Raw genomic sequence first — 17109 nt, forward strand, 5'->3', positions numbered from 1 at the left:
ATAAAACCCATGTAACCTTTGCTTTCTTCAGTGAATATATATAAATATATATATTCACAAAACAAACCATAGCTAAAGTAAAGTTATAGTTAGGAATTGTAATTATATCTTACTTTAAATTAAATGAAACCTTTTCACTGAAAATTCAAAATGTTGAAGTGACGTTATAGTGAGGTGACAATGACAGTTTAAACATACAGTTTTAAACCAACAAAACCACTAAAAATCACCAGTTATAGTTCTCTCAAGTAACTATAATTTGTGCCCCCGCCATGCATAGCATTGTCATCAATTATGTAATTGCAAATGTTGCAGTGATTTTTATCAATGATGTTGTAGAAAATGTCATGAAAGATGTCCCTTATGTTCTTTTTTAAAAATCTTTTCAGAGCAGTGGAGCAAGTCCTGTAATGGCCGTTCAACATATATTTTCATCTGTAGCTAGCCTTCAGAGCACTTGCTCTGAGAAAGGGCTCTCAGGCAATCAGAAGGCTTAATTTTTTTTATTTCAGCCCATCGGTCCAGATATACAAAGGTTTTTAAACTTTAATCCCTAAAAAACAATTTAACTGATTTACACCAAATCACAAAAAGCAAACTTTCTGGAACAAGATCGAGCTTTCTGGAAATCTTGGTGTAATTTGATGAAAAATCCTTTCTAAAAGTCCCTATGGAAATTGCATGGAGAAATTGCATTTTGGGACCCTTCCTTTTTTCTTGATCCTCTCCCACAACGGATCACCCTGAAACTTTCGAGGAAGGAGCTGAAGAAAAAAGAGCACTTTTTTTGGAAGGTTTCAGGAAGTGTTGTTAAATGGCACCAAAGTTATTAGCAAACCAAAAAAGCCATTTCCTAAGGAATATATATATATATATATATATATATATATATATTACCCAGTGGCGGTTGCAACTAGGTAGTTATAGTTAAGACCATGTTTTAATTTGAAATACATTTTTTCTTTTCATATTAACTTTGGCTCCATTTGACAATTCTTCAAGAAACTTTCCACAAAAAGTCTCATCCACCACAGCTCTTTTCTGGAAAGATTTGGGGTGATCCGTCAAGCAAGCCAAAATGTGTTTCCCCCATTCATTTTTGCACATGAAAATTGAACAGCGAAACAGCAAACTCTGCTGAATGGAATTGCACCAAATTTGGGAGTAAGCTATATCTTGGCCTAGAAAGCGTACTTTTTGGGATTTCATGTATATCCGTTCAATAGTTTTAAAGCAATTAAGGCTAAAAATCTTTTTATATTTTACGCTGCAGTAGATACGGAGGCCAATAAATCTCCAGAGGAGATCTGATTGGCTGCCACCACAACAACAATGTTGTGGCAGCAGCCATCCTACGACTCAGGGTCCAGTCTAAGCCATACAAAACCCCCCAAAATAGATATAAGGGGGCAGGGTAGAGATACCCTGACCCCTAGGCCTGGTGTGGGAGAGGGTTAAAATGTTACTACAAATTCAAGGAGGATCGATCCATGAATCCCCGGTATATTGGGAAAAAACATTCAGGCTCCCACGCTAGAAAAATAAACATCCCGGGGGGGGGAGGGGGTGGTGCAATAGAATATTTAGAGGAGGTTGGCACGTGGCCATCCTCTGGGAGGCTTTGGTGACCCCAGCTTCCACAGCCTCCTTTCTCAAGCCTAAAAGGCTCCGAGGGCCAATACCCCCAAAAAGGAGCTGCTCATTTATTATTCTCTGCTCCTAGGAATGTGCGCCTCATTATGCCCGAGGGCATTTTTAAGAGCATATTTCCATGGTTGTGGTGCACTGCTTGTGAGCTCACATATTACATCACTCATGACCTGGTCAGTGACATCACTGATGACATCTCAAATGACATCAATGATAATAACATCCAGTGATTGTGAGTGTTTAATAAATGTTACTGAGTGTTAAACATATATACTATGGTCAGAGGATGTGTGAGTGCCTCTGTGAGTGACTAAGTGGGTGTGTATTAGGTGTATAGAAGAGTGAGTGGGTATGTGAGAGACTATATATGAGTGAGTGGGTGTGTGAGATTTTGTATGGGTGAGCAAGTGGGTGTGTCAGAGGATGTATGAGTAGGTAAGTGGCTGTGTGAGCATCTGTATGGGTGAGAGGGTGGGTGTGCAAGTGGCTGTAATAGTGAATGAGAGGGTGAATGAGTGGCTTATGGGTTAGTGTACGGGTATGTCAGTGGCTGTAAATGGTGAATGCGAGGTTGCGTGAGTAGCTGAATGGGTGACCGAGGAGGTAGATATGTTTCTGAATGGGTGAGTGACAGGGTACATGAGTGGCTATACAGGTACATGTATGGGTGTGTAAGTGGGTGTATGGATGAGTGAGTGGGTGGGTGATTGAAAGGTTGTGTGAGTGCTGTGAGGTTGTATGGGAGAGTAAATGCTTGTCTCAGTGACTGTATAGGTAAGTGAGTAAATGTGTTAGCATATGTATGAGTAATTGGGTGGGAGTAACTGTGTGGATGAGCGAGTGGCTATGTAAATAACCATGGGTGAGTAGGTAGGTGTGTGAGCAGCTATATGGGTAATTTACTGTCTGAGAGACTCTATGGGTGTATGAGTGGATATGTAAGTGTCTGTATGTCTGGATGTGTGAGTGGGCATATTGATCAGTGAGTTGGTGCATGAGTGAGTACCTACATAGGTGAGCTAGTTGTTGTGTTAGTGTCTGTATTTGTGAGTTGATGTGTGAGTGGCTCCACGGATTAGTGAGTAGATTTATGAGTGTTTGTATGGGTCTGTGCATTGGTATGTCAGTTAGTGAATCAGACACAGACCTCAGTGAAGGGGAAGGAATACCTCAAACTTCGATGTGATGAGATGTAGCTCATGTACATAGACCAACGAACACCCAGAGGAAGAGGAAGAGGAAGAGGATGTGAATGGGGGAGGCCACTGCAGAAAGACAAGAAGGTGGTCTGGAAATACAAGAGGCTATCCCCTGCCAAATCGACAAAAGAAACAATTAATTATTCAGAAATTATAAGAGAGGAACATCTGATAATCAGTCTTTCTAGGCATACCCTAACTGAGCATGAAAGTAAACTTCTGAACAAGGGCTTGATGTTCTGCCCAGAGAAACACTTTGACTATGTTGTCAAGAATCAACCTATACAAATTTGTACAAAACGTTAAGCTGGCCAAGTTCTCCAGAAAAAAGAACTAAAAAACATCCATAGGCCTGGTCCTTGAACCAACCCACTGATCTAATGATAGAACAAAAATCGGATGGTAAAATGATTTATAATTTGAGGCACAATCTTGAAGCGGAAGATATGACTGAGACACAAATACGGGTAGAACTAGGCATTGATACAGGTAGTCACAAATACACTGAGTTCAAAGTAAGATCTAAATTCTGTCCATTCTTGACCCCAGGTAACACGATAGATACATTCCATGACCTAGTGGTATCAGAACTGGAAAGACTAGACAACATAAAACTTAAAGAAAGGAAAGAAAACCTTACTTTGGAAGAACAAAAAGCACTTGATTTGATGAAAATTGAGGCCCAGGAGGTCAAACTAGCAGACAACAGTAGCAATACAGTTATCCTGGAAAAACAAGACTACATATAAGAAGCTGTGCAACAATTGAATGTGACCACCATTTACATGAAATTAACAACAAATCCTATTAATGACCTAATATTGGAACTGAATAAAAAACTGAAAAAATGGTATACCTAGGCTCTACTGGGTGATGCTGAGGTAGCATTTTTAAGCAATGAGACTCCTATAATTCCCACTATCTACGTCCTGCTAAAAGTGCATAAAACCTTGGTGAAACCCCCTGGGAGACCGATCCTATTCAGCTGTGGTTCCTTTTATGAGAATTTATCGACATATGTAGATCACTTTTTAGCACCAATTGTGGTTACCCTCAGCGCTTACATAAAAGACACAGGATATTTTCTCAGGATACTGGCAGATACAGGAGGGCAGGAGGGGTATCTACTTGAGCTAATCAACGTAGTATCATTGTATACTTCCATCAGCCATGATTTAGGCTTAAAAGTCATTTAGTATTTTTTGCAACAAAGAAACATTCCAGAATTGCAACAGTCCAACATGCTGTTGGAAATGATTGAGCCATGTCTCCGAAATAATGTCTTTCTTTTCAACCATCAAGTGTGCTCCAAAATCTGTGGGACAGTGATGAGAGTCTTCTTCTCTCCAGCTATACCAACCTCACCATGGGTTTGGGTGGAGATGACAATAGCTTGGGAAAAGGACAATTGATTCCTTATCTGGAATGGAACAGTAGCAGAATGAAGTAGGTTTACAATTTACTTGCAACACTAGTACCACTGAAATACAGTTCCTTGATGTTTGAATATACATTGAAGACAAATAAATACAAACTACATTGTATCGTAAACCTACACCAACAAATAGCATTCTACATGGTTCGAGCTTCCATTGAATTCACTGAAGAAATGTATTTCATATGGTAAACTTATTAGAATGAGGTGACTGCTCTAATGATAATAAAACAGAAGCAAAGTTTGAGGAAACGGAACAGAGATTCCTATGGAAGGGATACAATTACAGTGGCATCAAACATGGAAAAGAACGAGGAAGATCTCTCACACTTGCCCAAACATTTGTCAATAACACCAAAAATGAAGAGAATGAGAGCAAGAAAGTCACTACAATCAGAATGGTGTTGACATATAGCAAGGAGAACCAGTGCAATGTGAATATTCTGAACAAGTACTGGAATGTACTGAAGAAAGATATGGACTTTGGGAATATACTAGGTACCGGATCCAATGTCACCTATCGAAAGGTAAGCTCACTGAAAGACAAGATAGTTAGGAGCCATTCTAATTTAAAAAATAACAAACAAATTGGCTGGACAAGCAAAAAATGGGCTTTACCCTCTGGGCGAAGTGCAGAGCCTGCCGGATTGGGAAGAACACTAGAGACTTCCAGGACTTCAAGAGCAAGATGATCACGATCAATGAGAGGATCACCTATGACACTTCATACATAGTGCATATGATAGAATGCTATTGTGGATTAAGATACGTGGGCAGTATCCTCTGCCCTTTGACAAAACGCATACAGAGCAGTGCAGAAAAAGGATTTTAACTATGCCATGGCCAAGCATCTCCTACACACCCTGAAAAACACTGGCAAAGTATGCACTACTAAGGGATAGCGAGCATACCTAAGAATGAGTGAGAGGGGATAGAGTTCTCTGTCGTAGTATACTTCTGATTCCTTAATGGACAGATAACCACCATATGTGGAAAAACAACAGCTGCATGTAGAAGGGAACTCAGGGTCTGCCCATTTAGCAGGGAGAGTCTCCTTTCCAAATACGCTGGTACTTAACCTGAGTTTGAGCCACAACTGTATATTAGATAGTATGGCATGAAGCAACTGCTAACTGGATACCCCCACCTACTTACACTATACAATAACCATAATGACCATACAATGGAGCCCCATTGGTGCTTAGCCAATACAGGATTTATGATATTCATCTCGAATGACATCAGGGTTAATTACTGCCAATAAATACAATAATGTGCTGGCAAGAGAATGAACATATATAACAGTCTTGACTTCCCCACTCAATAGTGTGAAATTGCGGTGGATGTGCACAATGGATGAATTAATTGATCTCTTAGGCTCATGTCTAATGTGGTAAGAAACCATGCAACAATTCCTCCACAGCAATGAATTATTATTATGCATGAATATATTGTTCTAAAATGTAAATGTTATTTTGTTAACTACAATTCCCACAATGCCACATAATGGTTAGGTTGGATGTTTGTATATATAGCTGAAACTGAAGATGGGCTCACTTAACAGCAAGCAAGACTTGACAGTCGAAACACGTCAGTGGTTGGAGTAAGTGGCAGATGTGCATCCACAAATATAATTGACTTTAAGACAATCTCCTGGAGAGCGGCGTTATCAATCTTTGGTGGCTGATTTCTTTCAGGGCAAGGTACGTCCCCAAAGCTAGCACCGGCTGGAAAAGGGCGCACTACAGAGGACCTTTTTGTTGGACGATCCATCCATCCATCTATCTATCTATATATATTTTATATGCATATATATATATATATATATTATATGCACATATCACCTAAGGAATAAAAGCACTTTATTTTTCGTCACGGAGTGGTCTGTTACTGATTTATGCGAACTTCGCATGTTTCGTGGACTGTGGAATTGATATATATATATATATATATATATATATATATATATATATATATATATATATGTGTGTGTATTTATATATATATGTAGATACACACACACAAACAAAAAGGTTAAGGTGACATTATAGTTAGGGGTTGGTTGTCATAAGCATATTAAAAAGCTACATTTATTTAAATGTATCCTTATTGTTATACTTAGTACTGAGTGGCAACATAATATATATATTTTTAAATTAAGAAAGTATCATTACCAATATGTTTCATTCAATTAGGTGCCAGTGAAGGACTCTGGCTTCATATCGATGCTGCTTATGCAGGAACAGCCTTTGTGTGCCCAGAATTCAGACAGTTCCTACATGGAGTTGAACATGCAGACTCCTTTACGTTTAATCCTTCCAAGTGGATGATGGTTCACTTTGACTGCACTGCCTTCTGGTGAGAGCACTGAGAAGACTAACAATTACTCACCACACAAAATATTGCCTCTTAAGTCTTTTTGGCACACTGACACATTTGCTTTATATTCCAACAGGGTCAGAGACAAATACAAACTACAACAGACCTTTACTGTTAACCCCATCTACCTAAGGCATGCCAATTCAGGAGCTGCTACTGATTACATGGTAAGTATTTATTTAGCATACACTGACTAGGCATGGCCAATTATGTTTTTTACTCTGTGGTAAGAAGAAGTGAATACTAGGAGGATTTGCTTCTACGTGCTGTTGTGTGCTGAAAAAAACACATCAAATAGCCAGTGGCATCATGCAAAGATCCACGTGACTCTGCAAGATTGCTAGCCCACTTGTGAGATGTTGTAACATAGTCCTCGTCACAACTATTGTGATTTGCTCTGGGCTGCCTTTCAGAATCTCCATGACACAAATCCCTATTCTCAGACCTGCCAACTCAAATGGTGTCACTGTGTGTCACCATATTGGCTACCTTATCACAGTTTCCTGGTGTCAATATCACGATATCCCTGCAGAGTGTGGGCCTTCAATTCCTTTTTCAACTCTCTGTACAGCCGGTGACATGGGAGTGTTTAGCAACCCTCCCAGGACATCTGCAGCACCCTAGAAGTTGTTTATCTTTTTGGGGAGGGTGAGGAGTCACTCGCTGTTAGTGTTCAGCAGGCAACCATGCCCCCTTCTGATGACTCTGGCACCTCAGAAGTCACTTCATGGACAGTCAGTAGGCTTTCCTGTTTTCAGTTTCTGTTTATGATATATTCCGGTGTTTTTTTTCAGTATTTTCAAGTGATTTTAATACCTTAAAAAACAGTGATTATCAGTGGTTACACATTTTCGCGGAACTTGTTGCTGTGCCAAAGTGACTAAAAGCGTCACCCAGTCTACTCTCAAGGAGGTATTTCACATCTACACCAATTTTACTGAACTCTTGGTAGACACGGGTGTTTTCAGACTCTAGTTTTTTATTATGTCCACTACACCAGTCATATTTTCCTATAAAAATCTAAGAATGCAGCAGAGTGTACTTTATTCACATCACTATCAATATGCAATTGAAGATCCTCACATTTCTTGCCTTTGGCATCATCACTCAACGACAATTCTGTGAACGGTTGCCACATGGATAATACAGCATTCATGGCTTCTGGGACTAAGAAACACCAGCTAAATGAAACAGTTGGGATAACTCTTTCTTTGATGACACACAAAGCACAAAATGAGAAATATTTGCATTTTAGTTCCCGCGCATACCAAAACAGTGCACTAGAATGGACTAAAAAGTCAATAGCATTCTTCATTAACTCTGAAGACTGTAAAGATGCTTTCAGCATACCATCTAGCAAGTGGCAAGGATCTCTTACAGAAAAGCACTTCATCTCAGGTATCGATTTTGACACATCATCACACAACTTTTTCATGTACGTAGCTGAATCACTGCAAATATAAACAATATCACTCCAATCTTTGTTGAACTTGGTAAGAACGTTTTGTAGCAGCATTCCTAGTGACACTGCGTTCCATGTTTCCAAAAGTCTGGTCTTATGCTATCACCACTATTCCAGGTGCTTGGTGACAGCACTCTTTTCATATATACCGATCACTACACCTTGCATTGAATGTTTGAATCCTGAGGGGTTTGGCAATTCACCTACTATCAATACTGACTTGCTAGAAAAGGGGGCCGATGTATCAAGGGGTTTTACCCATTCTCTGTGGGTAAATGTAATGGTACATATTGTGAAAGATTTTTATGAAACCAGCTATTTTACCTATTAGTGAAAGAATTAAAAGTAGCCAAAATATCAGATATGATTTTGATAGTTTCTGATTCTCTACAGTTTATAAAATTATTAAACAAGACCTAAAACATGCGTCTAAACCCAGCATCCTTAGACCAGGATCATATTTACAAATGTATCCTAAACACCTCCTGTAATGAATGTGCAGTAATAATTCCACACTCAGAAAAAAGCAATATTACCCACAAAGGCCACCACTGAGCACGTATGGAAAGGATACATATTCGGACTGGACAACTTCAAATTCTGTTCTACATTATTCTGCTTATTCAGACACTGTCATTCACTTTATCTGCTGTTTATTACTTTACATTAGTATTTAAGGTACATTGAGAGCAAACTAAAGCACTTAAAACAATGTGGGCCAGATGTACAAACACATTTTCCCATTAACACAGAATGGGTAAAACTGTTTGATACATCTGGCCCAATACACAAAAGTTCTGAAATATTTCAGAAAAGGTGCTTTAAAAAACATTTTGCCTCATTACACGGTTCCTATTAGCTGGGGGACTAAATCCTCACCAACAGGGTTAACTATACCTGGGGGCTCCATGAACTCCAGGGGTGCAGAATAAACAGGGATTCAAGGTTTAACCCTGAGAATCCCCTAAGAAATAAGGAATTACCAAGCCCGATTCTCCCATATCTCTTCTTTCTTGTCCCCAGGTTCCCCGGAGATTTCATCAGCTTTCTTCAGCTAAAATGTCTGGAAAAATACATGAGAGGTCCGCGATAGACATGAGAGGGTCATGATAGATATGAGAGGTCCGCGATAGACATGAGAGGTCTGTGGTAGCTCCGCTGGGTCGGTTACAGGGTTGCTGGACTTCCCAGGAATTATGGGCCTCTCGTATTGAGGACCATACTAATCTAATTCAAGACCCCTAAATAATCATCTGTACATGACACAACAAGGTGCCTTATTCGGGGTGACATAAGGAATTTGTATCACACTTATTGTTTTTTTTAAGCCACCTCAACTGTTGGAGACTGCACCTACTGCAACAGAACGCTTTATAAGGCACCAAGGGGCACACATACGAATGGTTTTAGTGGTCGCCGGCAGAGATTCAGCCCGTTTGTGGCCACTAAACGGCTTTTGCCATGTACCAACCCTATTTGGTAACCTTTTACAAAACAGGATTTGCGAGTCGCTGTTAGGAAGGAGTGTGCCAAAGGTGTCCATTCCTAATAGTGAGCCTGGGATGTACAATTGTTTTGCAACCGGAATGCGGTGGCAAAACAATTGCAGTGTACCGCCTACTTCAAGTAGGTGGTAAGGCAGTTGAAAATGGGAAGGGGTCCCCAGGGGAACCATTCCCCTTTGTGAATGGTAACAAAAGCATTTTTTAAGCGCAGGAAGTGGTCCTACGGCTCACTGCCTACTCTTAAAAAATTAAATGGAAACTTTTCATTTTTAAACTTATCTTTCAATGATGAAAAATGTGGGCTGTTCTGTCGGAATGTCTTCCAACCTCTGCTTTTGGCTCCGGAAGCATCCCGTTTGTAAAATGTGCTGGTTGGTGTTCGCTTCACCTTTTTTATATGCATGCCATTCTTGCCTTGACACATAAGAAATGTAGATGCTCCTTGGTTGTAAATATATGCTTGAAGATAAAGGGTGATGCCCACATCTTGTCTATGGAGAGCAGCGAAGTGTGGAAGTCAAACCAAGCTTCCGTGCAAGGTCTTTACCTGCTGTTCCATCAAATTTGCGTATCTGAATAAGTGTCATCCATTCTGTACAACCCACTCTTTCCCTTGGCTTACAAGCCTCTGCCCACCATCCTGTTTAGAACATTGCAGTCAGCATACATTAATCCAAGGCTACCTATTACCTTATGCAGTTACTAAATTGGTTTTCTATGGCTATGTTTAATTCGAAGGTTTTTAGGGAATTTAAGACGTTTGGAGTCAATTGTTGACCCTAAGGATGGACTGGAAATCATCATCTCCCAAGATCCATTGCTTCCCAACTCCCCATGAACTCTAATTGTAAATACGATGAACAATTCACGTACATATATGCCTTACTCCATACTTTAATTGGTGGAGTCATTAGTTTGTGATATCAGTAGCTTTGAAAGTGTGTTCCAGTTGGCTACAAGTGATTCCTAACTTTCTGATTCCTGACTGATGTGTACGGCTAATGTCTTTGATTGTTTATATTTTTTTGACACAGAACTGGCAAATTCCACTAAGCCGCAGATTTCGATCTCTGAAGCTCTGGTTTGTTATTCGTTCTTTTGGAGTGAAGAATCTTCAGTCACATATAAGACATGTATGTGCAACTTTCATATGCCTGTGGTAACCAGTGCATGAATTGCTTATTGGCAGGTGTTTTAGAGCACCAGCATGTTCGTATTTTTATATGTCCTAATATACGAATAATTGTCCAAAGAACACCTGAAGTGCATATTGTGTTCATATCTGTTTCCAATACTTAGTTTACCTTTGTAGTATTGTTTCCTTCAATTAAGCTGTTCCCTGCCTTTTATTGCTGCTGTTCTTTTCATTTAGAGCCCATCTATGCAGGGTTGGCTTAGGCCCGGCTTTGGCGCTAGTGGCACCCAGTGCAACAATCATTTTTGGTGCCCCCCATGACTTCCTCCTCATATTATCTCACTACCCCTGGGCAAAAGTGCCCCTCATCTCTCCAGTCATAAGTTATTGCTAAACACAGCGCACCCCCTGAAGTCAGCACCACTCCACAGGTCAGCGTCCGGTGCGGGTGCACCTGTCGCACTGCCTTAAAGCCGGCCCTGGGTCGACTCCAGCTGGTGTCCAGGGGTGTGGGGCAGGGGAGTAATGCAGGCTCCTGCAGCCCCTGTGTCGCCAGGCTCACAAATTCAGGGGGGGCTTCAACCTTTCAGGGGGGCCCCATTCAGCTCAATGTCAATTAATATCTGTGAGATATGGGAGGCTCAGTGCGCCCTTATCACATTCTGCAGGGGAACCCATCATTTTGGGTTCCAGTGTCGCACTCCGTTCAAGGAATATAGGTGAGGTGGCCGAAAATGTCCTCCTATTGAATATTGGTACCTATGTTGGTGCTGCTTGAGGGGGCAGCTTCCATTCCTCGTGGGGGTGGCACCTATGCACCCACCCCCTTTTGGAATAGGCCCTGCTTTAACGTGCTGACAGCATGATAGGATTTGGGGGCTGCAGTCTCATTATTAAAGCTACAGATGTGACCTTTTCCTGAAACATGCAGAAGGTGTGAAACTGATTGGCAGTAGGTGACTGCACAGGAGGCCATTTTACATGGCTAGCCTCAAGATAGGGCACTCAGGGTAATAGGGAAGGAGGGTTGCCTTATACGAAAGGCTCTGAGATCAGTCTAATCACAGATAATGCATATGCCACAATACGATTTGTGAACTTCCAGCAATGGGTTTTAGAATTCCAAATCAGACCTGGTTTATTTGCAAACACATTTACAGCCAAGAACCCCTACTGGTTCCTAAGAGATGTGCTTCGAGAATCAATCCAGATCAAAGTGCAAAGGTATGTATATGACAGGGCTGTGCTCCGTCCAAGGGAGCCCACGCCTGTTTTATAAAGGATGCTCATTCATACCAGGTGAAGGCATATGGAGTTAATAAAAATGGGAATCATTCACATAATTCTATGGTGTTCCTGAAAACCCGTGATATCTCTGGCCCTTGTGGACTATTTGTAGAATCGTGTATAGCTAGGCAGCAACAGAAAAAGTAAAATACGAATAATACAGCAAAGAGGAACAACATTGCTGAGAAAATGTATTAATTAAGAAGAACGTCTTGCAAGTAAGAATTTAGATCTAAACACAGATAAAAGCCAATGCAAAGTGCCACTGTCTGCTCTCAGGCTGTGCGCGCCATTAAGAAGGAACAAAATAAGGCAGGATAATTGAACTTTCTGACAGGTAAAATCATTGATTTAAATGTACGTGCCCACAAAATGAAAGTCAAGTGAACAACGTTTTTTTCATTGCTTCTTGAGGCCCAAATGATTACTTCTAACCAGCAACAGAGATTTAAAAGTAACTAAAAGAAAACTTACAATTTATATTTTCATTTTCAGGGAACTGAGATGGCCAAATATTTTGAATCTTTGGTTAGTAGTGATCAACTGTTTGAAATACCTGCCAAGAGGCATCTAGGACTGGTTGTTTTCCGTCTAAAGGTAAATGAGGAATGGTGTATTATTTCACTCGGCTTTTTGACTACTTTAATATCACTAAATACTGTTTAAGATCCTAGTGTTTCCATTTGGGTTAATTTTTTTTGTCTAAATGTGTTTATTGTTATTTCTTGAAATTTTAAAACAAAACCTAACATAACAACCCGTACATTATGCATCCCCCATATCAGAAGATCAGTATATATTACAGTGTATTTTTCAACAATGTACAGTCTCTGTATTACCGTTAGATTGCAAATCCAACGCATGATAAGGCGATGTTCTGTCCAATGAATACACAAAGAGCGTACGAAAAAGAGGGGGGGGAGGGGGGTGCAAAAGATAAGACAGAAAGAAAATCTCTACCGGCATTTACATTATGCAAATGGGTTGGGTAACAATTCTCTTCATCCGTCACATCTACACAATTAGAAATTCGTTTCACGCCCAGAAGCGCCCCCAGTATCTCCTGCCTTCCTTAAGTTCTCTATGGTCTGAGTCATGTTGCACTGGCTTCTTTCTCATAGTCCCCTTAATGGTCTCGGGACGTGTGCACCGTTCACAGAAGACACCAGACTACAAAATGAATGTGGCTAACAAGGCATACCATCTTCATTTCTGAGTTGCTCCCAGCCACAATGGTCACCATCTTTTAACGATGTCCATAGTTTCTGAACATTTAAGCCGTGTTGTTGAAGGAAACTGTCTGAACAGATTTCCCATCCTGTTTAACAATTTGCCACCTCTCATGAGCCCTACTAATCTACTACCATCCGCGATATAAATTTATAAGCATTTTGTTTACCCTCTGTATGTTTAAGAGGAATGCAGAACTCATCAAACACGGACAGGGAAAGCACAGGAAATGCATCACTTCGCATCTAGCCACTCTATTTCATCATTAAGGAAAATCCTATCAGTTGGCAACTTTTAAATCCACCTTTGCTCTTTCTCAAAAAGGACCGTGGAAATTTGCCTGGTAGGGGTAGGGGTTGTGATGTGTATTTGCTCCACTATGGTCTTATTTAAATTCTCTACCGAATGGCCCACTTCATTGTAGTGGCTTGCCATCTTAGTAGTGACTCTTTTACACCGTAGTTTGCGCTGATGCTCACATCTGCTTTATTCTAATTTTCTACAAGTTATGCCTACAGAGCGGAGATCACATGGACATGCAATGAGATCCACAACATGGCCTGAGTTGCAGTTGGTGTACTTCTTTTGAATCCAGGTCTTTCCAAGTCCGAACTCCAGTTTCTTTGTCTTCTTAGTCAAATCAAATGACATATACTACACCCTCCTACAGGGGTGATGTTCAGTCACCTGTGGGATCTCCCACATGGTTTCTTTTATCACCAGACGTTTGCCTACTTGTCCAGTTCCTGCTGTGTACAAAAATGTCCTTCAGATTTCTACCCCGCTTAGGCAGAAAAAAACAGTTTTTCAAAATTCAAGTACCAAGATTTTAAAATATGCCAGTTTCTATTGATGACTTTCTTTACCTCAATGGAGATTATATTATAAGTGATAACACATACCAACTGGTCAACACTCTCTTTGGGCAGGTTGTGGTCTATGAGAGCCTCTCTATGGTTGGCTTACCAGTAAAGGTAAATGTGGGAATACACCAAAAGTCATGGGTTGGTGCGTGGGAATACCCACATTCCACCCATGGAACGACTCCCTGGGGAAGAGTAACTCAACGCAGAGGTTTGTGCTGCGTTGTGTTTATTTAGGTTTATCAAACCACGCAGGGCCACGCATGGTGGTGTTGCGTGGCTTGATAAATCTAACTTAAGGGTTGAGTTGCTCATGCGCCCCGTTGCATGGTGCAAGGGCAACACAATCCCTCGATAAATATGCCCCTAAGTATATGAATGCGTGATAGATTTGGCGAAGGTATAGGCTCATCTAATCTTAATTAAGTTCACAAAAGTGACACGACCCCAACGCTAAATCTTAGTAAATCTGGGTTTCTGTCTGGAAGACGCAGGTCCACTATTGATTGGACAAGATGTCTTCAGGGAAAAATCCAGACATATTCTTCAGTACGTATGTCTATATTACACAAGATCAGTTTATTAGAATAATTTGGATAGTGCTATTGTTCTCTTTTGGAGTCTTCCACGGCTAGAGATCAGCACTCCTCTGTTCTTCAAATTTACAGCCCTGGGACCAGTGGTAAACCAAATAGCACCAATTGCATCCATTTACAGCTGCTTCAATACCTGTGCAGCGTGGAATGCTGGCGTGTGGAAACCAATATGATGGGCAAGATGAAAACAGAATGAGCATGCTTTGGATAGGTGTTGTACTGCTCGATTGTAGGTACTTTGTCAGATCCATTAGCATGGCAGCAGAGAACACCCATCCACTCCATTTTCCGCTTCCTCGCTGTTCGTGACCTGTGCATAATACAAAGTTATTCCTTCTGGAAAACAATTCTCTGACACAGGTGTTGGGGCTAGAGCAATAGTTTTCATCTTATCACATGATCTCAAACCACTGAGGATTTTAATTTCCATTTAGGAGCCATAATTGTTTATTTTCAGTTATTATGCATAATATTAAATAGCGCATACAGCAAACTTATTTATTAATAGTTATTCACACTAGATGGTATCAACGATAACATTAGACCAAAAGTGATACAATTAATATTATTATGACTTTATTTTCATCTTGTTTACGCACAGATATTGGAATGCATAGAAAATGTTTGGATTTATTAACAATGTTGCAGGGTATCAGCTGCTGATTTGGAGTAAGCCACCATGAGTCCCTACACCACCATGCATCAATATAGCATGGAATCTTTCCAGCGGCGGCAGTGGAAATCGGCTGGTTCTGAGGAAAAAAACAGAACTTCTTTCCAAGCTCCGTTCTCATGAGAAGTGTTCATAGTCCTTACTTTGGAGGGACACAAACTGCCTGAAGATCTCAGACATGGCTGCAGTTTCACCCCTAAGGACCTGTGATCGCTTCATGTGTGTAATAAAAGGAAGCCATGTTCTATCAAATTTGTAAACCCTGTCATGAACTATGGCCGATTATTTTTTCATTGCAAAGATGGTTCACATCTTAATCCTCCACAGGGTAAGAGGTGGCGCCATCAGCTGTTTCCACATATGCGTATCGAGAGTGGTGCAGCCAGAAAAAATGGGAATTAAGTTTGCCCCTGGTTTGGTTGGGGAAACACACTGTTTACTCCTGGTAATAGCAGTACGAGAGGCTGTAGAGGTAGCCTTGTCCCCGTGCCCAAGAATAACCTCATGTGATTGCATCCCCACAAAACTGGTAAGAGCGTTCCTTTTCCCTCACAACTCCTCCAGCATAAGCCCGATCCCCCGAACATTGCTTATAGATGACCGGTCAGAGGTACCAGCGAATCCTGATTTTGTAGGCATTTTCCAGAGGTTGTACTCAAATTATTCTTTTGAGTGCTTGGTGCCATATTGCTGCCCTAGAGCTCTCTGGAATCCCCAAGTCCTACTCACATACCTGCACATATGTGTGTCTGTATTTGGAATTAAGTTGTTGAAATCCCTTGTAAAACCAGGAAAAGCCTTTACCTCAGAGCCTATTTATAAATAGGGCTTCCAGTGGAGTGGATTATCCAAAGGGGTTCCCCTATATATCTTATAGTTACTCAATGTCTCAGTTATGCTAATCTGAAGCTCTCCATGATGGGGAGATGAAAGCACTGGTGTATTTCCTCAGTGGGTAGATTGAGATAATATCAACCTTTAAGATCAGGGGTTCTTATTTCTGGGCTTCAAGGAGGATCTTTTCTTTATCTTAGAAGTGGTCGAACCATGTCAGCACATTAGGAACCAGAATTTTTCATTGTTAGTAGACCATCAATACCCCATGTGTGTGGTCGAGAAGAGTTGGCTCTTCGGGCTGGGGTTGATGTGAGTGTGCCAAAGCTCTTGGACATGGGCCTCTATCTATGGTTTGGTATGTCCTTGTTGTTGCCTCTTAATATTGCTGGGTCAGGCCCAATTTTCGAGGTTGTCAATTTTGTTTGTCATTATTTGTTGATGTTCTATGGGCTTGATCTGGAAGGCTTGTTCATTCTGTTCAGGTGCCTGTTGGGCCAAACTACTCTCTGTCCAATCAGGTTCTGAGATTTTCGCTGTGAGGTCCTGTTCTAGGCAGGTCATGTCCTTACAAAATTTCTGGAGGAGGATTCTGATGTCCTCCTTGGTAGCTAGTGCTTGAGTGTCTTGTGGTTTGTCTGAGTGACTCGCACAGGTTGTGCATTAGCTGTCAGATGATGGGCCCACGTTGGCTTTGAGAATTTGGAGCATGTCTTTAATGGACGTTGCTTTTGGAGTAGTTCTCCTGCTACTAGACATTTCCCTTGTTAACTTTTGTTTGACCGGTGAGCGTAGGGTGGAAGCACAAACATGGTTGCACTACTCAAGCCCGTAGTATAGTATGTTAGTCACTTTGGCGAA

At 40.9% G+C, this 17109-nt stretch overlaps 1 protein-coding gene across 1 annotated transcript in view; it reads left to right on the forward strand.

The window, feature by feature from the left end:
* HDC (histidine decarboxylase) overlaps positions 1–17109 on the forward strand; it is a 211196-nt gene that overhangs the window by 185172 nt on the left and 8915 nt on the right. The window contains exons 8-11 of the mRNA XM_085644258.1: positions 6480–6642; positions 6740–6830; positions 10665–10763; positions 12548–12649. Of these exons, the coding sequence (XP_085500384.1) occupies positions 6480–6642; positions 6740–6830; positions 10665–10763; positions 12548–12649 (455 nt within the window). The remainder of the gene's footprint in view (positions 1–6479; positions 6643–6739; positions 6831–10664; positions 10764–12547; positions 12650–17109) is intronic.

This window comes from Triturus cristatus, chromosome 3_1 (assembly GCF_964204655.1).
Source record: "Triturus cristatus chromosome 3_1, aTriCri1.1, whole genome shotgun sequence".
NCBI classification, from domain to species: Eukaryota; Metazoa; Chordata; class Amphibia; order Caudata; family Salamandridae; genus Triturus; species Triturus cristatus.